The following is a 25,046-nucleotide window of genomic DNA, read 5'->3' on the forward strand; positions in this document are numbered from 1 at the left end:
AATTAGATATTTTCACCAAACTCAGCACACCTATGTGGTCGCATAAAGAAGAAAATGAAAAAAAAAAAAAAAAATCATGAAAAAACATGAAAATGGCTATAACTACTTCACTGTTAGTCCGATCGACTTGCAAATTGGCATGCAGCGTCTTAGTCCGAGGTGCCATGTCTGTCCATGAGGACATTGACTCATCTTAAAAAACATGTCTGCCATTGGCCACCTAAATGTGAGCAGCTATCAGACAAGGTTAATGGAGGCTGATCGAAATGAAACTCACTGGGCCTGTTTGACTCAAGGCCCTAGAGGCCTGTGAGAAATTCGAAAGAAATCGGCGCCATCGCGTTTTTCATGTGCATAAAGAATCATGTATCGCATGATTTTTCAACATTCGTACCACATGGTAGAACTCCTCATTCTGAGCAATTTTGCCTCTAGGACCACCACTGCCCACCAAATCGTTCGTTAAATATTGGCGATTATTTCCAAAGCCAACTTTGGCAAACTAGTCCTATATTTTTGGCTGAACCGTGATAACTGTTAAAAAGCTTTATAAACCATAAATTTCCTATGCTAAATTGCATGTATTGGCTGTAAATGGTCTATTCCATCTATGATGAAGATGGTTACAGTCTTGCAAATTAAAACATTATACTTTTTAACGCATGTGCTTAAACACCTTAGAACGTTTGAACCCTGATAATTGCTGCTCGCAGCTATATTTATTATCATCAATGTTGAAACAGTTTTTGCTGATTTTTAATTTTTTTTTGGAAACCATGAACACTTTTTTTCAGTATTCTTTGGTTAATAGAACGTATTTCTATTAAAAGAACAGCATTTATTTGAAAAAGAAATCTTTTGTAACATTATAAATGTCTTTACTGTCACTCTTGATCAATTTAATGCATTCATCCTGAATAAAAGTATCAATTTCTTTATTAGCATTATTTTTTTTTAAACTTACACTAAACTTTTGAATGGTGGCGTATCGGGGTTTTACAAAAATATTAAGCAGCAAAAACTGTTTTGAATATTGATAATAATAATAATATAGGAAATCAGCATATTAGAATGATTTCTGAAGGATCATGTGACACTGAAGACTGGAGTAATGATGCTGAAAATTCAGCTTTGTTCACAGGAATGAATTTCAAATATTTTCAAATAGAAAACAGTTATTTTAAAATATTTTTATATAATATTTTTAAAATAAGTTATACAAATATTTTAAAATATTAAAATATTGTTTTATATTTAAAATAATGTTTTTACTGTATATACTGTTATACTGCATTTTAATCAAATAAATGCAGCATTGGTAATCATAAGAGACTATGGCCACTTTTGGCCCTGTATAGACAAGAACAGAAAAACAGAAATTGCACAGTATCCATTTACTAAGTTGTTGGTAAATTTTTGAACTGGCAGAAGGGAGAACTGCAAATAGTTTGGAAATAATTATCTGTGCTTTAAAAAGTCAGCAAACAGGGTCAAAGTTGAAACATAAGTGTCATGTTACAACACCTGACCTGTGCGCAACATAGTGCAACATATTTACCATGTGATTATTGTAAATATATAACTGCTGTGTGATTGTGGTAGATGTGTAACTCACAGGTGCCAGGCATGCAGGTCATGGAGGAAGAACAGAGCTCCACCATCCTCACAACTGGTGCAGAAGATTCCAGAGGACGAATCGTCACCAATGAGATCTGCCATTAAAACAGGAAACACACTAATTAAACCAGGGGTGTCCAATCTTTCTCCTGAAGGGCTACTGTCCTGCAAAATTTAGCTTTTTACTAGGCATACTAGAAACTTGCAGGCAGGTGTGTTGAAGCCAAACTCTGCAGGACAGTGGCCCTCCAGGACTGAGTTTGGACACCGCTGACTTACATCATACAGTTTATATAAAAGATATATGACTGAAATATCATTCACCCTGGCACAAGTGCGGAGTCTACAGCATGTTAAATGAAGAAATTTCAGCTCAAAAAAAAAAAAAGAAAAGAAAAGAAAAAGAAAAAAAAAAGCTGATTTTGTCAAAACTTAGAGGATAATGCAGACAGAGTCAGAGCTAAAGTCAGAGCTTAAACCTATTAGCTAAATTCTGTGCCTGTGTAACAGGATCTATATAATCCTTGGGGTTAAAATAGTCCTTGGGTTAAACTATGTTAAAACTGCTTTTAATCAAGTCAGAGTGCAGTGAGACAACTGTGGCAACAAAAAAAGTGTTAAAGAGGAAGAGAATGCTCGTTTGGCGACTGTCATTCCAAAGGATGAACGGCTAATTAAAACCAGCCTGAATATTTAATTACGTTTTGTCACACACAGTCATGTAATATTCCATTTCCACACCATGTCAAGACGCTGATATTAATTTCTGTTCGCCGAGGCTAATGAGCATAAATTACACCCACTTTTCCTTCCTCTCCTGATCTGCTTTGAATATTCAAGCATGAATTCCTGACGGAGAGCAAATTGGGCTGAGATTCAGAAGGTATGCTGACCACTCTGCTTCCTTTTCCTGTACTCTGGTGGACAGCACTCAAATTAGCCTAAGAGGAATGCTTGCATGTCACCGTCCACTCTCGCATTGGAAAAATTTATTTATCCAATTCTAAACCAGTAACAGCAAACAGAATTACTGTCCTTTCATTGAACTGGTTATTTTTTCCTCTCATAATTCACTTTAGAATGTTACGCTCAAGAACGGGATGTCAAAACTATTGTAACGATCCCACAAATCGGCTCTGATGTTTTGTTGCTTCTATGCCTGCCGAATCTTGGACGTGTCCCAAGAATCCATCCAAATGTGATATGCAGCATAAAAAAGATGTAATGCAATAGAAGTTGAAAAGCAAAAGTGCAAGGCTGGCAAGAAATGAGCCACACAAACACACACAGCAGAGATGGGTCAATGCCCTTTAAATGTGCATGTGGATATGCAAGAAGGAAAGAACGAAAAAGGGAAGGAAGGAAAGAATGAAAAGGAAGGAATACCGAAATAAAAAAGAATGAGTGAATGAATTAATGAATAAATGAAGTTGTGTGAATGTGAATATGCAAGAAAGAAAGAATGAAAAAGAAAGAAAGAGCATGTGGACATGCAAGAAAGAAAGAATGAAAATAGATAGAATGAAAAAGAAAGAAGGAAGGAGGAATGAAAAAGGAAGGTAGGAAGGAAGGATGGAAGGAAGTTAAATGTGCATGTGGATATGCAAGAAGGAAAGAATGAAAAAGGAGGGAGGAAAGAAAAAAGAAAGAAAGAAAGAAAGAAAGAAAGAAAGAAAGAAAGAAAGAAAGAAAGAAAGAAAGAAGTTAAATGTGTCTGTGGATATGCAAGGAGGAAAGAATGAAAAAAGAAAGGAAAGAAAAGAAAGAATGAAAGAGGGAGGAAGAAAGGAAGAAAGAATAAAAAAGGAATGAATGAAGGAAGGAAGGAAGGAAGGAAGGAAGGAAGGAAGGAAGGAAGGAAGGAAGGAAGGAAGGAAGGAAGGAAGGAAGGAAGGAAGGAAGGAAGTTAAATGTGTATGTGGATATGCAAGAAGGAAATAATGAAAAAGGAAGGAAAGAAAAAGAATGAAAAAGGATGGAAGGAAGAACAAGATCACGCAAAAGAAAAAGGAACAAACAAAACAATGAACGAATGAAAACAGAACAAATGAAAGAACAGTGTTTGAATCTGAATGTCAGTAAAACCAAATGTATGTGTATTGATTTCTGTAGTAATCATGTACAGTGCTCAGCGTAAATGAGTACACCTTCTTTGAAAAGTAACATTTTAAACAATATCTCAATGAACACAAAACCAATTTCCAAAATGTTGACAAGACTAAGTTTAATATAACATCTGTTTAACTTATAACTTTAAAGTAAGGTTAATAATATAACTTAGATTACACATTTTTCAGTTTTACTCAAATTAGGGTGATGCAGAAATGAGTACACCTCACAACAAAAACTACTACATCTAGTACTTTTTATGGCCTCCATGATTTTTAATGACAGCACCAAGTCCTCTAGGCATGGAATGAACAAGTTGGCGACATTCTGCAACATCTATCTTTTTCCCTTCTTCAAGAATGACCTCTTTTAGAGACTGGATGCTGGATGGAGAGTGATGCTCAACTTGTCTCTTCAGAATTCCCCATCGGTGTTCGACTGGGTTCAGATCAGGAGCTACTGAATCACTTTCACCCTGTTCTTCTTCAGAAATCCAACAGTGGCCTTAGATGAGTGTTTAGGATCATTGTCATGTTGGAAAAGTGCACGACGACCAAGGGCAGGGGGTGATGGTAGCATCTTCTCTTTCAGTATAGAGCAGAACATGTGTGAATTCATGATGCCATCAATGAAATGCAGCTCCCCGACACCAGCAGCACTCATGCAGCCCCACATAAGGACACTGACAACACCATATTTCACTGTAGGCACCATGCATTTTCCTTTGTATTCCTCACCTTTGTGACGCCATACAGTGTTAAAGCCATCAGTTCCAAAAACATTTATCTTGGTCTCATCACTCCAGAGTATAGAGTTCCAGTAGTCTTCATCTTTGTCAGCATGGGTCCTGGCAAATTCTAGGTGGGCTTTTTTGTGCCTGGGCTTTAGGAGAGGCTTCTTTCGTGGACGGCACCCTTGCATGCCATTCCTCTGCAGTGTACGCCGTATTGTCACGGGAAATAGTCACCAGTTCTGCTTTCTACTTCTTTACATAACTGCAGTGAACTTGCATACCGATTTTCTTCAACCCTTCTCATCAGAAGATGCTCCTGTTGAGGTGTTAACTTCCATGGATGACCAGGAAATCTCTGTGAGATGGTTGCAGTTCCATCTTTTTTACATTTTTGTACCACTTTTGCTACAGTATTCTGACTGACAAGTAAAGCTTTGCTGATCTTCTTGTAGCCTTCACCTTTCTGGTGTAAAGAAATTATTTTCTTTCTCAGGTCTTGTGACATTTCTCTTCCATGTGGTGCCATTGCTGACAGCATGAAATGGGAAGGGGGTTCAACACCCATTTATAGTCAACTATCTGCTGGATACCGGTGTAATGAATAATTAGACTCACCTGTGATTGAATTCTTGTTAAATTAGACATTTGTAAAATTTAGCTTTGCTCCAGAGACTTTCAGTGGGGTGTACTCAGTTTTGCATCACCCTAATTTGAGTAAAACTGAAAATTTTGTTCTATAAGTTATATTATTAACCTTACTTTCATGTTATAAGTTAAACAGATGTTATATAAAACTTAGTCTTGTCAACATTTTGTGTTCATTGAGATATTGTTTAAAATGTTACTTTTCAAAGGGGGTGTATTCATTTACACTGAGCACTGTAGCAACCTCATCTACTATTATTAAAAACCAACTGATTATATTTGTTGAAGTATTTAGGTTCTATAATTGATAAGTTAAGCTTCGAAATGAATACAAACAGTCTGTGTAAGAAGAGTCAGCAAAGCCTCTTTTCTTAGGAAGCAGGCCAAATTCATCAAAGACTGTGTTTTATAAGTAGACTGTGATATATAAGAAAGAAAGCAAGAAAGCACCTGCTGATCAGATTCTGAAGGCAGCACAGATCTGTCGGTGACGAGCACTGCTCGAGATATCTGTCTGTGAAAACGGAGAAACACAATTAGAATTAAAATCCTTAAAAAAAAGAAAAGGCGGATAGAACAAGAATAATTTGAGACAGAGAACTATGAAGATTATCCAAAAAGAGAAAATTCAAAATTACCCTAAAATCACACTTTGCCTTTTCAATTTACAGTAATTGCAATGAATAGTTCACCCAAAAATCTAAATTTTGTCATTTACTCAATCTCATGCCATTTCCAAACCTGTACGACTTTCTTTTTGTGTGTGTGTGTGTGTTCTTGTATACATGGTTTATGAGGACACAAAAGGGTATTACAATGTAAATTGTTGAAATGCAAAAAATGCAGACAGTTTCCTGTGATGGGTAGGTTTAGGGGTAGGGGTAGGGGTAGTTTAGGGGGATAGAATATATAGTTTGTACAGTATAAAAACCATTCGTCTATGGAGAGTCCCCGTAAACCACATATACAAGTATGTGTGTGTGTGCATGTGTAAAAACAAAACAAAAGGTGTCTAGGAAAATGTTGCCGCTGCTCTTTCCAATATAATGAAAGCATAGAATGACCAAATGGTATTTTTGCTTCAGCATATACAAACTTGCCACAATGTCTTTGGTTTGAGACTCTCACAACCCACTGGGGCTTGGCATCGCTGTCGTCAAACTTGACGCAAGTTTGAATATGATTTAAGAGCTTGAAAGTCAGTAAAGCACTGTATGATTTCACTGTATGGGAAAGAGCAGCTACATGATTCTTGCAAACAAATAAACATCTTTTGTTGAGCTCCACAGTCATAAGTTTGAAACACAATGACAATCAAAAAGGCAAAATGTGATTTAGGGTCATCACACAAAGCTAACTTAGAATATAGTGCACTACTCATATGGACCACTTTTATAATGGCTCTATGGTGCTTTTATGAGTTGACAGCTTTCAGCACCATTTTACTTACATTACATGGAAATGTGCAGGATGAACATTTTTCACAACATGTAATTTTGCATTTCACAAAGAAGTCGTTATACGTTTTAGTACAGTGTTAATTAGAGTTGTCAAAAGTACCGACTTCAGTACCTATCGGTACTCAAATTTTAAAAATGTGACACTTTGAGCTCTGTTGAGCAGATTCGTAAACACCTCTGATTGGCCATTGTGTTGACACGCTCATCGGATATGTCTGTGATTGGTTGGATCTCTTCCCAAATCTTCCCTCCCATTTTTGTCTGGTTTTTATTCATTGATGAAAATGTCAATTTTTCGACACTCGTTTTCGTCTGTGAAAAAATGTCGTTGACGAAAATAATGATGAAAATGAACTAGTTAATATAAAGATATTTTTTAAACTTTTTTTTAACTTGACTGAAAACAACAACAACTCAATTGATAAAAGAGGTCTAGAAATGTGTTATGTATAAACTGGGGAAATCAGCCAATCACAGTGTTCATGAGCTCTGACTTGGTGAAATGAAAGTGAAATGTCAACACTGTAGAGCCCCGCTCTTCATTATAACAGCACTACATGCAGCTGATGCACGTTAGATGGGACAATCAATATCTTTTTTCATGGTTTCTCATTATTACAGTAATGAATACTAATTTCACTTTTGTGCTGTATTGTGTGCTTACCTGTAAGCCGTGCTCTGTCTTTGTTCATCTCTGATGTACGAATCTTCAACCACAAAATGACTGCAGCTGATCTTCTGACCGCGTGTATCAATCACAGCTTTAACTCTGTGAAGTATGAACACAGAAGATGCATCAGAACAAGAAAAAGTCCATGCCCCAAATCAGCTTTCTTTACACAAAAACCTGCTTTAATCACAAAAGGGTCAAGAGATGGTCAGATTATGATTTGAAGATAAAATATTAAACACTAGAACATCATACATTAGCTGTCTCATTCTTCATGGGTCAGGTGGTTACTTGTAAAATCTCTTTTTATAAAGAGAAGTGGCCTGTCGTTTCATATGTGTCACTATAGGGAAATGAGGTGCTTTGGCATTTTTGCATAAAGTCAGTATGTCATGTTAATATTTTTGGATATTGTCGGACCTGTGCGGCTAATGACAATAAATCAAAGTTACATTTTAAGCAATTTCCGTTCATGTTTTCACTAGGATTGCTGATTTAATTTGTTAATTCGATTAATTGATTATGGTGAAAAATAACGCATTAAAATTATTAACGCATTTAACGCACTTGCCCCGCCCCAGACCTACATAGGTCATCAGACATTTTATACAGTCAACTAAAGACAAATATAATGCAGGGCAACAACTCACTGTGTGATGAAGCCTATAGAATGGATTCAGAAAGTCCTTAAAATTCAAGATATGGGGCAAAAAAAAATCCCCTTATGACTTTTTGTCTCATATTTATATCTACATTTATAGTTAAGCTATATCACACGAGTAATGAGTGTAATATCACACAAGTGCTATTTTTCTGTCCAGAATAGCATGAGTGTAAATGTGACAGGTTACTGATTTTATACACAGTTCAATAAATCAGAAGATAATATTGTGTTATTTTAGAAACAATATTGTCTGTTTTGCTCAATTTTGCCAACGAAAATATAAAGAAGGAACACACAGTGGCATTTCATTTCTGAGTCCGTGTTTCGAATGAATCGGGTGAACCATTAGGCTTGCTTGACTTGAAGTGGCGCTGCACAGACTGATCGATGAAAGACATTAAAGTACCGCGGTACCTTGATGTCATACACCGATTGGTCTCTGCAGCGCCGCTGTGGTGAGAAATTGATTTCCTCCAGGAATCGGGTCTCCTTTAGGACCCCGAGTGATCCCATTGGTTTAACGGACTTTTTATTGGTAGTAAATTTACAAAGATTTTTCTAGTCGACTAGTAGTCATTCATTTTAAGCGATTAGTCAACTAATCAAGCATTTTTTAATAAACCATTTCATAATAAAGAGGCTTTAATGCCTACATAGCCTATTCAGCAATCAAGTCTTCACTTCAAGTCCAACAACCCTAATGATTCCCTAATGAAGGACCATTCATGAACAGAACCATTTACTTCACTCCTGAATGAATCGGCCGTTTGGACAAATCGAATGAATGAATGATTCAATGACTCAATTGCCACCACTTACTGGCAGTTTTAGTTTCTTATTTAGAGTATAATTTCATTTTTTTTTTTTTACATTTTCATAGCAATATTATAATAAAAAACCATTAAAGGTATAGTTCACCCCAAAATGAAGATTCAGTCATCATTTACTCAACCTCATGGTCCAAAAGAGTAAGTATGTGTAATAAACTCTATGTTGAATCAAATAAAATATTTCTTGTTGAAGCTACTTTTGTAATAAATTTGATGCTTTACACAATAACGACTTTAAATAATCTTTTGGGAGTAATTTCTCAGCCAAATTTGATGTGCGATTAATTCGATTAATTAATCGCTTGCCAGCCCTAGTTTGAACAATACACAATTTTGGTACTTTGTCGGTTCGTTGCATGATATCAAAATGTAAAATCTGGCTCCTGAACATAAACCAGTAGTGAACCAGTGGCCTAGGGCACAAGTTTGACCTTTCCTCCTTTAATCTCTGCAAGCGAGAAGGAAAAAGAGCGAGTGAGAGAGAAAAAGGAGGAACAGAGGAGAATCTGTTGGCTTGTTATGTCAAGAGTTATAAATGTGCTTTATAGGGCTCATTATCCAAACTAATGGGCTGGGGGTGACATCCTTGAAATGGACTTTCACAACACAATAAAGGGGCAAGAGAGCGTCTCCCTCCCCTGACGAAAAGTCAGGCTTCGGAATAATCCTCCCCCAACGCCCAGATTGACTGCAGGACAGATCTGTTTATGTAAATGAAGATTTATTTACTTGGAGGAACTCGCAGAGGAAGCGGAGGGTTTCCAATCAATTGCCAGCCAATGGGGGGAAAGAAAGCAATATGGGATACATTTCACAAACCTAACACACCTGAGGGCAACCGCAGCGGGTCACTCTTGCTCACAGGAAGCTGCTTCTGAATTAGGAGAACAACTACTTGTTTTTTAAATGACTGCAATAAGTTTGGCAGTCTAAGAGAGTTTCAGGCCAAATGACAAAACTATCAGGCCAATCTTATGATCCATGTTCATGTACATGTGTTTTTATGCTTCAAAACTCAAACTTTTGTTTTCAGTGTGTGTTGAAAATTGATATGCTTAATTCTGTGATTTCAGTTTCAATTGTATATTCTGGCAAAATTAAAACCTAGTTTTATATAAATTGTAGAATATATACGGTATATATAGTGAGAATTGTTTTTAAAGTAAAAATAAAATAATAAAATTAATTTCATTTATATATATATATATATATATATATATATATATATATATATATATATATATATATATATATATATATATATATATATATATATATATATATATATATATATAATTAGGGATTAAAACCTAAAACCTAAATTAAAACCTAAAATAAATAAATTGTAACCAAATGTAAAATTGCTACAAATAAAAATATATAAATTTTTGCGGAGGGATCAGTGAAAATGTTGACAGTGCAAGTAAAAACTGGGGGCAAGCAGAACAAAAATCCTTACTGATGAGTCCTGAACAGGATTTTGTTTGTCAACTGAAATTTAAAAACAAAGCAAAAAAGGTTTTGCAATTCTTTGCAGTTTTTTTTCTCAGCGCTCACTATGTAAATAGTTTCATATACAAGTGCATAAGTTTCTTCTGTCAGTGTGCATAAAACACTGAAATAGTGCTAATGATTCCGTTTCACTTGCAACCAAGGCCAGTGTCGGCTTTGTAGATCATCATAAGCATTCATAAATCGCCTTCATAAACCACGTCAGTGGCCTCTGAACCAATCAGCGTGATAACCTTGCACTCAACGATGCATGCGTTCAAACTCATTTGAATTTTATATACTTCTCTGCAAATGTGGTTTTGTGTAGGCTAAACAGATCATATGCTGAATGACACCATGACGGATATTACAAGCAAGAAGCTTATTTGTCTTGGTAAATATTGCATATAATAGTACACCACTGATATTGATAAGAAAGTATTAGATTTAGTGATAGAAAGTAAAGGCATATTTACTCTATAAGATGTACTAAAAAGTTTTTCCTTTGTGTTTTTCGCATACAAATAACAACATTGTCAAAACGATCCCTGTTCATACAGATCCGCAAAAATGACTTAAAAATGCTGTATTATTCATGCCAGGCCAGTAGGGCCAAACACTACACGCCTTCAGACTGAACATGTAATACATATGCGTATGACGTTACAGTTTTCACAAATTTGCATTTTTGTAGTTTACATGGAGACAATAACAGTATAGTTTTTAAAAACTTGCACTTTGAAAAGTTGCATTTCAGGCCCCCCAATTTTTGTGTAAATCATTTATAAAACCATTCTGATGTAAATTTTCAGATTCAAGAAAATGTTCGTATTTTCAAAATGTTAGTTGGTACGAAAGAAATTTACACCTGCTCCCTACAGCTCCCTATGATACATTGTGTATTTTGATGCACTATGTACCATAACAATATTTCATGAGTTGATTTGCCGTCTTTATTCATTTATTTATTTATTTTTATCTTTTCAACTTCGTTGCGCTCGTCACTGTCACTTTTTACCCAGCCGTCCAATCACAGTGGAGGAGAGGTGGTACAAATATACCGACCAATCATCCTAATTGTACAACAACTGAACAATAATGGAGAAGTTAATATTGCTGGTTACAGCATTTTTATATTCAGTAATATTCTTCAAAATGAGATACTAGTAACACATTACTGCCATGGATATTCTGTATCATAGCAACTAAAGTATCTCAGCTGGAAAACCGCTGCACTTGCAAAGCGCCTTTAAGCACCACCAGCTGGCCATTTTCAGAAGAGCGCCATGCATTTTTAGCTGGCTTAAAATGCTTTGGTGGACAAACGATAATCGAATATTTATTGCTAGGCATATGGCCAATTATTCTTTTTTAAATTTATGCAATATACTGGAGCCAAACCTGAGAAGGAAGTCCAGAAGACTCCACAACGTTCCTGGACACGTAATTTGGGATTATGCTAATTATGAATGAGCATGCATGCACGCCCTATTTACGAATGTTTGGAATTCATTAATATACACAAATTTACCAGATCCGTTGTATGCGAAGTGTTTGTGAATCCGGAGGAGAGTTTTCGTTAAGGTCAATTTTACGCACAAATTAATTTTTGAAAGAATTTTCTCGTACATTTATGAAAATTTCAAGAATGAGGTCCACTGTCGCATAAATGAACGGCAAAACACATAAAAAGTTTTTAGTTGAAAACGGTGTCGTGTAAACAGCCCCAAAACCTAAAAAAAAAAAAAAAAAAAAAAAAAAGAAAAGAAAGAAAAAATAAAAAGAATAGCAAATTTAAAATACTAATAATATTATAATAGCATAAAAAATAGTAATAAAATTAATTCATGTATGGGCAAATATATATATATATATTGCATTATATATATTGCATTATATATTGCATTTTATATATATATATATACACACACACACACACACACAAATATGAATATTAAAAAAAATGAAACTTTTAGATTTTATTTCGAATTTTTTATTATTTTAGTATTGTTTGGCTATGCAAAACCCACCCAGCATTATAGTACGGTGTTTTAGGTGGTTGTTATTGCCTTTATTATAGTGCATTATTATAGTAGGACTGCTAGGGAAATATTATTGGTCCATAACGTAAGGAATCTTACGCATAAAGTTTGTCTGTGCACTTTAAACTGCAAATAATTTATTACATTTAAAAATGACATTTACAATGGCGTACTCGGCAGTTAGAATTGAAATTTTCATTTCAATTTTGCCATATTTTCCCTGGAAATGGCGATTTTGTTCTTTGGAACACATGAGGTGAAAATGCTGCAAATAGTTTCACCGATATTCAGATTTTGTGCATGAACTGAATTTGCAACTTGGATAGTCAACATAGCATATGGCTTGGATTCCTCCTTCGATGAAACTAATCACAATAACAGTGACGCTTGTCTTAGTAGACAGCTCCAAAAGAGGGATTTTATCACCAGTTAAGTTCTTTTGACGTGGGAAATGAATTTGGACAAACAAACTCGGACAAGTGATTGAGTTGCCTGTCGTTGTGGTAACAAACCGGACAGTGCTGGACCGTCCTCCGCATGGAGTGGCAGGTGGGATTTGAGGGTCTGTAATCCTCTGCTGCATTATTAATCTGGCTCTACCCTTTTCAGCTTTATGTCTGTAATAAGAGCAGACATAGGGCGGTAATTTATGATGCCAGGGAAATTAAAATCATTGTTCAGCCTGCCAGACACCTTGCCAGCTTTTTTTTTCACCTTCATGAAACTTTTTCCATGGATGATGTATGGCGCTAACCTCCAGTGCAGGGCTGACTCCACACTGGGCGCCTCTGGAGGAAGAGGGCATGGACAGTCTGCGCTACACTCTAGGCGATGCTTTATAGACTGCGCTCAGGGACTGACGGACACCTCGGTTTGGAGCTCTGCCAGCTCCCAAGCCAGATCCTGACCAGCCCAGGTCAGCTGAGTCTGGCTCCAGTCCAATATGGATGAAAGAATTCGCCTTGAAACTTCTTAGTGCTCCAGTTATATGGGGGTTCTTATACTTCATGGCATTGGTGGCGATCATGAAGAACTTGCAGTAAATTACCAATTAAGGTCATCTTGGTTGTTTTTCGTATGCTACGTTAAGTTTTGAGGAACACCTTCTGCTGGGCCGCTCAAGTAGAACTGACGTTAGGGACGGCTGACCGCATCCAGGGACAGACGTCACATATCAAAACTAAACTGACCTCCGTCAAATGACCTACTAAAGGAGCAAATAAACAATCTGAAAGATTTGTTGGGAGAACAAATTTTAAAAGTTATAAATATGCTCAGTAGTCCTACCTGATTTGCTGAGGTAAATGTTGGTGAGCAGGTGTTAGTCATAGAAGAACTGACACAAAACCAGGGCTTGACATTAACATCCTCCAACCCGCCAAATGTGTGTGGATTTCAGCAGTGACGTGAAACGCTGTCACTCCTACTAGCCACTTTAGTAGGTTAAATTTTATATACAGCCTAAATCAATTTTTCAATTGTAGTCTTTTAAAAAGGCATCTGAAATAATAAACTAAGAGCAATGTTGTCAGAAAATATTGATTTTCAATACATATCAATACTGAAATATCTGAAATGCTTCCGATACTAATTTTCTGCAGAATAGATACATGATACCAGCTGGGATTTCTCACTCTCTCTCATCTCTCCGACAGTGAATCGAGACACAAACCCGCCTCCCCTCACTCACTCATTTCATTTGCTCTGGATGAATATTGTTGGTGTTACAGGGCTTGAATTTTGGAGTGGGATTGCGCATAATTTGTGATCATACCCAAAGTGTGCGAGCATAAAGCCGCCTCTCATGACAAAATTAAGTTGTTTTTTTGCTGCGTATAATCAGTCAAATACACAGAAAAATAATGTCAAAATGTCTTGGTAAGTATTCACGTAAACACAATCAGTTATGTCTGTGACAGCAGCCTAATATAGGCTACCTGCTGCCAAATTATGAGATAATAAAAATAAAAATATCTATACCATATTTTCCCAATGGTATCAATGTCAAAATTGTGGCCAGTGTAAATGTTGAGTGACTAGTAACTTTGGAAAACCACTAGCCACAGTGGCTGGTGTGCAAAAAAGTTAATGTCAAGCCCTGTATATCACAGCTAGTCAAGATGTTTCTTTTTCTGCAGTCAGCTACTTTTTGCATTGCAGCCAAACAAAAACAACCTCTTAAAATATCATTTATTACTTTTCAAAACTTTGGTCGGGTTTACAAAATGGGTAACATTACACATTTCCTGATGAGATTTCATTCTGATTCACAAGCTTTTCTTTTGATTCCATTCCATTTTGAGGTTATTTTTCTGAGGTGTATATAATAAACATTGTGAAATAATTGCTTAATATAGTATTAACTCAACTTAAGTGCTGCAAATATATTGCACAGAACCTAGATAAAGATATTTGAAAGCATCAATGTAAAAATATTTGAGATGACCAATCAAATCAAAGTAGTTCACAGAAAGCTGCTGAGCATGAATTCCAGCGTGACGCAGTCATCAAGTGAGAGATAAGATGCAAGTAGCTAAACATTTCATATTTGACAGCTGTTTTAAGATAGAAATGTTAAATGAGCAACAAAAATAATCAGGAATGCAAACTAAAACTTTGATTTCATCATTTTGAATAGTCCTATATTGATGTGATTCATGTAATTCGTTACTATCAATGTGAGAGAAAAGTCATTTTCATCATATTAGGCATAAGATAAATAAGGAATGTGTACATATTTTGAATGATTATGAATTTAATAAACTTAGTTACCTAGATTTCCTGGTAGCCTTCAGTAAATTAACTTGAAAGAAAATGATTCATTAAACAATAAATATCAGTTGACCCTATGTTTACTTTCTTCACTGACACTGACGAAAATGAAAAGACTATCAGTCAAAGCTCAGCTTTAGGAGGGGAAGAGACAATGCAAGATAAGGAGACGTGATGGAGATGAGGAGAGAGCAGGTATTGACAAATAATCTACTGCCCACTGACATGGTTTTAAAGCTATTGTTATCCAATTTTTGTGGCCTTCCAACGTCTTCAAATGCATATATGTAGATCAGAGAAATGACAATTCTCTTAGGGTGGGGTGCCTCCAAACTAACTAGCGCAAATTTGCCGTCCCCTGCTTCATGGAGCATAAGAGTGATCTTGGGATTTTAAGAACCGATACTGAGATTGCAATTTAGGCCGAAAAAGGACAATAGCTATAATGATATTGGGCCCTATTATACACCCCACGCAATGCGACGCCAGGCGCGAACCAAGTGTTTTTTGCTAGTTTCAGCCGGACGCAGTTATCATTTCCACGTCGTTTAGATAGCAAATGCACTCGCGCCCATCTGTTCGCCCACGGGTGTGCCGGTGTGTTCAGGTGCATTGTTGGCGTGTTGCTATTTTGAGGCAACTGAAAACGACTGTTCCATTGACCAACAAAAACATGGTCTAAAGTCAATGGCACAGTATTTTTTTGTTATCTAAAGGGCGTGTTAGTAATATGCACCTGTAGGTAGGTGCACAACACGTGTACACTGCTTGTAATACACACAGGGATGGGCAGCAACACACAAATATGCCAAATATTAAAAAAAAAAGTATTACAATGTAAAAGATTATTATTGTGTACATAAATATACAAATACATAGTCATTGCATGTATCGGAATTACCCATTTGCAATAATGACAAATTAAATTGGCTAATTATTTGACCAATCGTGGCAATACACACATGTCATGGTGGCTTTTTAAAGGCAATGGGAGATGACACTCCGATTGGTTTACTGCACGTTACATCCAAAACACACCTATGACTCATAGAGACTAGGTACAACCCTTCTGGACCATGTGCCCGGCACACCGACCACATTTTTTCCGCTAAACTAGCAAAAGTGGATTCAGACACATCCTAATTGCACCTGCGCCATGCGCTTCAGACCATGCGCTTAGATCGCTAAAATAGGACCCATAGTCTTAAAAATCGTTCTAAATGTAAAATAACAGAAGAGTCCCCACCACAACTTTAATGATAATGGCACAGAGAAACAATACCATTGGAATCACTTCCTTAAAGATTTTTTTTTTTCCAGCTAATGAACATGATCACAATCCATCCATCCATCCAAATCTATATTTCTTACCCATCCCTAGTCGAGTGATATGCCCATCTACTAGTTTATGATCAATTTATGATTTTACATCAAACGGCAGGGAAATACATCTAATTTGAGCGCCGCTGCACCGGCAAGGTGCGCAATAGCCTTAACACTAGTAAGCTAATGCTATCACATGTGTAAGTGTCGTGGGCTACATCCAGAGGAATCCAAGCCCCCTGGGTCATTCACCAGCAAGATGAAAGAAACTCAATATATCGCCAAAGAGAGGGCCAAAGAATGAGAGAGGAATAAAGAGAGAGGGGAAAAAACCCAGATCTAACCTAGTTTATGACAACAATCCACCTTTGAAACTCATTAAAGGCCTTTCTGGTGGGGCCTGACGCACATTATCAGCACAGATTAATCAAGGGAGACGGGAGATGAACTCTCATTTTTTAAGAGGCAGCAACAGAGGGCTTTTTTGTCTTCAGATGAAAATCAATTAGTGGAGGTAAGGCCACGAGGAAAAAGCGGCATCACTCATCGCCGGCCCAAGTGGCAGAGTCTGTGATTTGTCTTCCGAGCTCGGCTGCTTAAGGGGGGCTGGTACCGCTGTCTCCCTGAAAATTAATTTCATATCTATATTCCGAATATCCCCCCCACCCCATTCACTCATGTGCGCCATCTCTTGGCCTTGTTTTTGAGTACCCTGTACACAAATGAGCTCTGATCAGCCTTGGGATACTGGAGTGGTGTGAATCAACCAGAGGAGGAAGTAAATCTATGTATCTAATTGAATTTCTGTGTGTTATGAGTTTTTTGTCTAAATGTGTGTTGTCAAAGTGTAAGAACAGAATCAATGGTGAACTACTTACTTGTTAGATGCCTTGTCCACAACCAAGCACTGCACTGAGTGTCGCAGACAATAAATTCCTCCAAATACGGCACACATTCTGCAAAGAGAGAAAAAAAAAAGTAACACCTTACATACGCTTGCGTTTATTTATATGACATCCAATCTGAAAGGAATTGCTAAACACCCGTAATTACAGCTGATGGCGTGACATTAAAAGGGCTGATCACACCTTGTCCACACAAAAAGGACAAAATCCAATTCATTTGACAAGGCAAAAATGTCACCAAGATCTTAAAATGTGTTACCTTCACAAGTAAAGTTTTCTTGCGATTTTGTGGTGATAAAGTATAGCAGCTTAATTAAACTATAAAAACAAAGACAAAGTGATTCAAATATTCTTAACAAACCTGGAAACAAACTTGACAGAGAGAAAATTGACAGAGAGAAACACAAAAAAAGATGAATGGACAGACAGATATATAAATATCTGTATTATACATTGGTTTGCTTTATCTTACTGCCATTTCTGTAATAAGCCAATTAGAGGCTGTTAATGAAACTTTACATCCTTAACCATAGAAAAAATGACAATCTCTCATGGGTTATTTCATTAAAATAAATAGACAAAGATGATTTATTTTTATGATTTATGTATTATTTTTAAAGAAACAAGCCATAAGATTTTTTTTGTTTTTGAAAGAAGTCTAATTCTCACCAAGGCTGTATTTATTTGATAAAAGTATTGTCAATTATTTTTTAAATTATAATTTTTTTTGTTGTTGTAATATTTTAAAATTGATGAGAAAGAAGAAAAAAACAAAAAAACAAACAAAAAAACAGCATCATTACTCCAGTCTTCAGTGTCACATGATCCTTCAGAAATCATTCTGATATGCTGATTTGGTGCTCAAGAAACAAGAAATTTTAAAAGCAGTTGTGCTGCTTAAAAATCTTTAAGTTTTGGTAAAAATTGCAAGTCTTTACTGTCTTTTTTGATCAATTTAATGTTTCCTTGTTGAATAAAAGTATATAGCTCACAGCAGAAATGAGTACACCCCCTCTAAACAAATACAAAAGATGTATTTTCTTTATGATCACTAATACAATTCATGAAAAGATGGCAAAACTAAAATGTATTAAACATATGCACAATAAAAACTGAGAAATAGATGAAATTAATAGACATAAAATAAGTAAATTAGCCAATTTTGTTTAAATTAAGGACTGCAGAAATGAGTACACCCTAGATTTAATTCAGCAAATGTATAATATTCTAGCACTTAGTATGCCCTCCATAATTTTGAATGTACTGCTCTGACCCTTCTTGGCACGGAGTGCACAAGTTCATGACAAATTGTCACATCTGTCCTGTTTAACTCCTGGATGATGAGCTCCTTAAATGCCCTGATCTTTATTGGGGAGTGTTGCTCAACTCGTCTCTACAGAATCCCCCACAGGCACTCAAGAGTGTTAAGATTGAGTGCAATACATGTCCAGAGAAGGTTTTTCACCTTGGGAGAATGCATATCCTCATCGTCATGTTGAAAAAATGCTCAACAATGCAGGGAATTTATTTTTATTTTATATGGCCTCCTTTGGTCTTGATAACAGCTTGCATTTTTGCTGGCATTGTGTTTATATACTTTTCCACAGTCTCTTTTGTTATTGACTTCCAAATAGTTTCTAGATGTTCCCAAAGAGTGCTTTTGATGAAACTTTATGCGATCGATCTTTGAATCCATTAAATCCCAACAATAAAGATATTTTAGCATTAGAAACACTACTGTGACTAAAGAGCTTACGCATACTGGTGTGGATTAACCATTACAGAAACATAAAAAGTGATTTTGGGAATCACCAATACTGCTGTGGCACAAACCTTACATCGGGTGGTGGTCTAATAATTTGTTTTCTTTCATTAGGGCATAAATACACACTGAAAGAAATCCATCAGCCACCATCTTGTATATAAAAGGGCATAGGTTGGGTATTAGGCCACATAAATATGTCTGAAGACACAGATGGTGAGATGGAAAAGGACACTTTGCCATTCACTGAAAGCTCAAACAAGGGAGGAAAAAAAAATCTTCTGGCCTTGTCTGCCCAGATTAATATAGAGACATGGCATCTTAATAAAGTGCAAAGATAAAAAAAAAAAGAGAGGCTAAATCTGCCAGCAATCATCTGGGCCCATCTCCTGTCCTCCACAGAACCCCATAGAGGCAGCAGGGAAGCCCTTTGATGTCATTAACCCTAACTGACAGACGTTTAAGCTGATATTACTCTAATTAACTGCCCGCTGTCGGCTGCAATGATGCAGTCGGGCGGAGTGCGTGGGCACTGCCTTTCCCTCTCCAGGCCCCAGCACTCGCCCTGGCGACATCACTCGCCATCACGGCTAAATTAACAGTTGTGAAAATCCAGTACCCCCACAAGCCCCTGCTCTTTATAGCCTCTAAATGGCATTTCAGTTCCTATCAAGACGGGAATCAGGGGACGTGATTTTTTAATACGGTAGCAAAACAATGGAGGCCATTAATAGCCCAACGCTGTGACAGCGCGCTCACCGATGATTTATGAGTTTGTGTATAATTTGATTATGCTATTAATTCCACTGATTACAGCTGCAGCGAGTGTGGAGAAGGTCACATCCAAAATAAATCTTCGACAACTCCCTCTTTCTCGTCACCTAACACCCCCCCCACCCTTACCCCACCGACATCCCCACAAAACAACTGCCTCCAACTAGTTATTTCTGTAATTAAAAAGTAATGTAACAAGAAGCACAAACAAGCTTCGGGCTCTAATGGCAACATCACGGCAGAGCTTCAAATAAATTGAACAGAGCCCTGTAAGGACGGAAGCTTTTTTCATGCCGCAGGAAATGCAATGGTATGATATCCTAGTGTTTTCAGAGATAACAGGTTGAGATAGCTACAGGCTGCAATCCATAACGAATTTCACTTTGCAAGTTAAGATGCTCTACTTTGTGTTGTTTATATTGATCTAGAAAAGAGACATTAAGGCATATAAAAAAGGACATTTCTAAAAGCCACTTGGTGCTAAGATATCTGTTTCAATTTGTGCAAAAATACTTAACGTACACTACTGTTCAAAAGTTTAGGTTTAGAAAGATTTTAATGTCTTATGCCTACCAAGGCTACAATTATTTGATTAAAAAATGCAGTAAAAAAACACTGCAAAATATTACATTGCATCATTACTCCAGACTTCAGTGTCACATGATCCTTCAGAAATCATTCTAATATGCTGATTTGCTGCTCAAGAAACATTTCTTATTATAGGGGACCTATTATGCCCCTTTTCACAATACAAGTCGTAATATAAGTCTCTGGTGTCCCCAGAATGTGTCTGAAGTTTCAGCTAAAAATAGCCCACAGATCATTTAACATAGCTTGTCAAAAACACACGGTTTTAAATGCAAATGAGCTGCTGCTCCCTGCCTGCTTTCCAGAAGTGGGCGGAGCTTTAACAGCTCATGCTTCGGTTGCTCAACAACAACAAAGCTGGGCAATCTCACGCAGCCAAAATGAGGATTGTCAGTAACGGTGTTCAGCCTTACATTGTTCAAACCGGAGTCGGACACTGATGGAGAGACTCAGGAAGAAATTACAACTTTTAGAATGAAACTGGACGTTTCTGAATGGTTGGTAGATAAATTACAAACTTTGTAGTTGCTGTGGAGTTGAACTCATCGACTAGCATGTGTCATCATGTTAATCTTTTGTGCAAAACCCATGCATTTCCCCAGTACATCTTCTGTATAATTACTGTTTGTATATTGTTCTTTCGTATGTTGTGTAGTATGTTGAAAGTTGGAACTACTAGATAATGTCTAATGTCTAATCTAGGTTATGTTTAATATCAAATTACTCCTTGTTTAATGACTCACATTTTGGTAGACATCACAATACCACAGAATGCATTGTATGTTTGTTATATTTATCAGAGTATAAATGGACACAAACTTTCTAGTGAACACCCCCATGCAAGTTAATTCACATTCAAACAAAGGAAATCCCCACACCAGAGAATTCTACCTTTCTCATTGGTCAAGCCAAGATTTGAAGGTGTTGACTGTCTGGAGAAGTTAAATATGTCTGAGCAGATCTGAGTTATTTCTTCTGGTTCTTCTCTTTGTTCCTGTTGATGCAACGTGAGGGCCACCCGGCCCGAGCCGGCCTGGTAGGCCTCCATTTCACTTCAAGACATGCACAACTGCAGTGACCACAAAAGAGTCAAATTAACAGCGCAAAGTTTGTCTTCATTTTCTTCATTCAGCGCAGAAGTTATTGATTACAACTTCCACGCCAGCGGACCGAACCATTAAGGATTTCTCCTGAGCCTGCAGATCCAGACAGCTAAGGCATTTGCAAATATCGTTTGAACACTAAATGGCAATTTAGTATTAAGATTGTGAACCCCTTTTAACAAAGGTGCTTTATAGTATTGAAACTGATGGTTCGTCCAGCAATTGTTCATTTACCCTTTCCATTGTTTCATTCCCTTGTTATGATATGGTTCAAATTCATTTCCCACTCTCTCACTGCGTGAATGGTAAGTTTGTGATTGTTAGTTTAGTTATGTGTTTGTGATTTAGTTAAGTAAAACGTGTGCAAACTCTTGCGAGTTTTTTCTGGTCTGCTTATAAAATCAATGTCCCTAATAACGATTCGATCACAGCTACTTGCTAAGAAAGCAATATTTTTCTGTGGCCACAGAAAAATATCCTTCTTGAAAAGTTGATAAACGATCAATTAGGGCTGCACGATTAATCGCATGCGATTGTCATGCGTGTCTCATCAATAAAGCCGGTTCTGTGATTAGCGGTAAATGTCCATCACCTGCTTTCAAATGGAGCGGCACTTAATATACAGAGCCGTAGTTCGCGGACAAGTTACGCAATATCGTGTTCATAATCGAAGGCTATTCATCTGCGATTATGAACACGATATTGCGTAGCTTGTCCTCAAACTACGGCTCTGTATATTAAGTGCCGCTCCATTTGAAAGCAGGTGATCATTTACCGCTAATCACAGAACCGGCTTTACTGATGAGACACGCATGACAATCGCATGCGATTAATCGTGCAGCCCTACGATCAATACTGAGTGTCCGCTGGCCAAACAGATTAAATGATTGTAATATTAATTCAGCTACATTAAGTTAATTTTGATTAAGTGATTCAAAGATTTATAATTAATCATAACGAGTTATGACTAATTATTAATATTTGCCCTTTTGAGTTAATGAAGATCGTTACACACTTTAAAGTTGAAAACAGTTGTGCTGCTTAATATTTTTGTGAAAACTGCGATTACTTTATCTCCGGATTCTTTGATGAATAGAAAGTTCAAAAGAACAGCATTTATTTGAAATCGAAATCTTTTGCAACATTATTCATGCCTTTAATGTCAACTTTTGATCAATTTAATGCAACCCTGTTGAATAGAAGTATTAATTTTTTGAATGATAGTCTAAGTATAGAACAAATGATAAATGATAAATTAAGAAATAAAGAGAATAACATTTTAAAATATTCATTAAGAAAGGTTGTACTTTTAGTATTGATGAACTTAACCCATTTGTATGCACAAATGCACAGAGCAACTCACTCCTTCATGCACTCTTCAAGAGATAGTGGGTTGTTTGAAGGGTTAAAGGATTAGTTCACTTTCAAATGAAAATTACCCCAAGCTTTACTCACCCTCAAGCCATCCTAGGTGTATATGTCTTTCTTCTTTCTGATGAACATAATCGGAAAAATATTAATAAGTATCCTGATGCATCTGAGCTTTATAATGGCAGTGAGTGGGATCAAAGAGTATGAAGCTGAAGAAAGTGCTTTCATCCACATCCATCCATCATAAACATGTACTCCACGTGGCTCCGGGGGGTTAATAAAGTCCTTGTGAAGTGAAGCGATGCATTTGTGTAAAAAAAAAAAAAAAAAAAAAAATCCATATTTAACTATGTAGCTTCTGCCAGACCGTCTTCCATATTCAACTTACGAAGAAAGTGTAAACAAATATGGATTTTATTTTTTACACAAACACATCGCTTCGCTTCAGAAGGACTTAACCCCCTGGAGCCGAGTGGAATACGTTTATGATGGATGGATGTGGATGAATGGAGACACTTTCTTCAGCTTCATACTCGTTGGCATCGCTCGCCGCCATTATAAAGCTTGGATGCGTAAAGATATTTATTAATATATCTCCGATTGCGTTCATCAGAAAGAAGAAAGTCATATACACCTCGGATGGCTTGAGGGCGAGTAAAGCTTGGGGTCATTTTCATTTGAAAGTGAACTAATCTTTTAATAAGCCTATCCATTTAAATTAATACTACATGTCTAAATCTTAAAAATAGGCAGTAACAATTAGACATGCCATTTTGATAAACATAAAAAAAAATTAAATACAATTAAATTAAAAACTTATTAAAAAAAAAAAATATATATATATATATATATATATATATATATATATATATATATATATATATATATATATATATATATATATATATATATATATATATATATATATATATATATATATATATATTTGTTTGATGAGAACCAAAAAAAGCTCACCCTATTTAAACAAAAGAGCAAAACATTCTGCACAATCTCCCAGCAGATAGTCAATAATGGGCCGGAATTGAAGCCATTAATCTAAAAGATCTTGAATGCATCCCTTGTGACCTGTTAGATCTCAGTCTATTAAACAAAGGCAAGAAAAGCTTGCCTCACTTGATTAAAGCAACACAACACAACAACAAAAAACCTGATGCCACATTTGGACACGCTCCTCCTCCTCAAAAGCCAAACCAGGTTTGGGGAAAACATCTGAGCGCCCATGGGAGGCCCACAGAAAAGAAAGAAAAAAAGAGGGAACGTTTTATTAGCGTTCTGTGTGCGTCGACAATAAATCCCCTTACCGTGCAGGAGATGCTAAACAAACAAAATTACCACACGCAGCAAAGACCACTTACCTGTCAGGTTCATTGCCGGCAAATTCGCTTGTAATCTAGGGTGCTGGAAGCCGAGTGGGGGGCTAATGGTTGGCCAATAATTAAAAGAAAACAAAGCGCCATGCTGGCTGGCAGGCCTTTCTCTGCGAAAATTAAATCCTGTTTGGATCTGAATAAATTAAATGTTTATTGCTCCCCGAGAACACACGGTAAAGGGGGAGGAAAACGAATGACAGAGAGGAAACGCGGCGTGTGAGGGAATGCTGGGAAGACAATCATCGCCTCTAATTAATGCATTTCCCCGTCCTCTCAATCTGTTTCTGTTTGACTGTTGTCTGATTGGAGCGCCGTGATCGCAGGTGCAAATCATAACCTGTCACGGCCAAATGTGTTTACCAGGCTGAATGGATCACGCCGGCTCCAAAAAAAACATCCCAGTGACGGAGACAGAGGAACCGGAACGGGGTGCAGAAGACGGAGGATGGCAGTCAGAGTGCCAAAGGTTATTTAGAAATTAAAAAGTCTCCGCTGTCAAAACTTGAGGGATAATGCGGGTGAGGACGGTAAAGCATTTCATCACTATATTAGCGGAGCTGCTCGCTGATCTGTGAATAACTGAGAGAGTGAGCATTATTGAGTTTGCACCTCCATCTATCCATCTATCACCTGCAAGCAGGTATCAGCGTGATGAATGAACCCACCTCCCTCGCTTGTTCTCTCCTTCTGACTTTTGTCTCTCAATCCCTCGCTTTTGTCCCCTCTGAGGTCCATCTCTTTCCATTCCTCCCCAACTTTTTATCCTTCTGTCATCTCTATCTGTGGTACTTCATTT

The 25,046-nt window shown here is 36.9% G+C and overlaps 1 protein-coding gene across 1 annotated transcript in view; it reads right to left on the reverse strand.

Moving 5' to 3' along the window:
- Positions 1 to 25,046, reverse strand: part of chm (CHM Rab escort protein) — a 97,305-nt gene that overhangs the window by 26,428 nt on the left and 45,831 nt on the right. Inside the window, exons 9-12 of the mRNA XM_067375819.1 lie at positions 17,235 to 17,312; positions 7,229 to 7,333; positions 5,555 to 5,618; positions 1,616 to 1,712 (exon numbers count right to left, since the gene is read on the reverse strand). Of these exons, the coding sequence (XP_067231920.1) occupies positions 1,616 to 1,712; positions 5,555 to 5,618; positions 7,229 to 7,333; positions 17,235 to 17,312 (344 nt within the window). The remainder of the gene's footprint in view (positions 1 to 1,615; positions 1,713 to 5,554; positions 5,619 to 7,228; positions 7,334 to 17,234; positions 17,313 to 25,046) is intronic.

The sequence above is a fragment of the Chanodichthys erythropterus genome, chromosome 22 (genome assembly GCF_024489055.1).
Source record: "Chanodichthys erythropterus isolate Z2021 chromosome 22, ASM2448905v1, whole genome shotgun sequence".
Classification (NCBI taxonomy): domain Eukaryota; kingdom Metazoa; phylum Chordata; class Actinopteri; order Cypriniformes; family Xenocyprididae; genus Chanodichthys; species Chanodichthys erythropterus.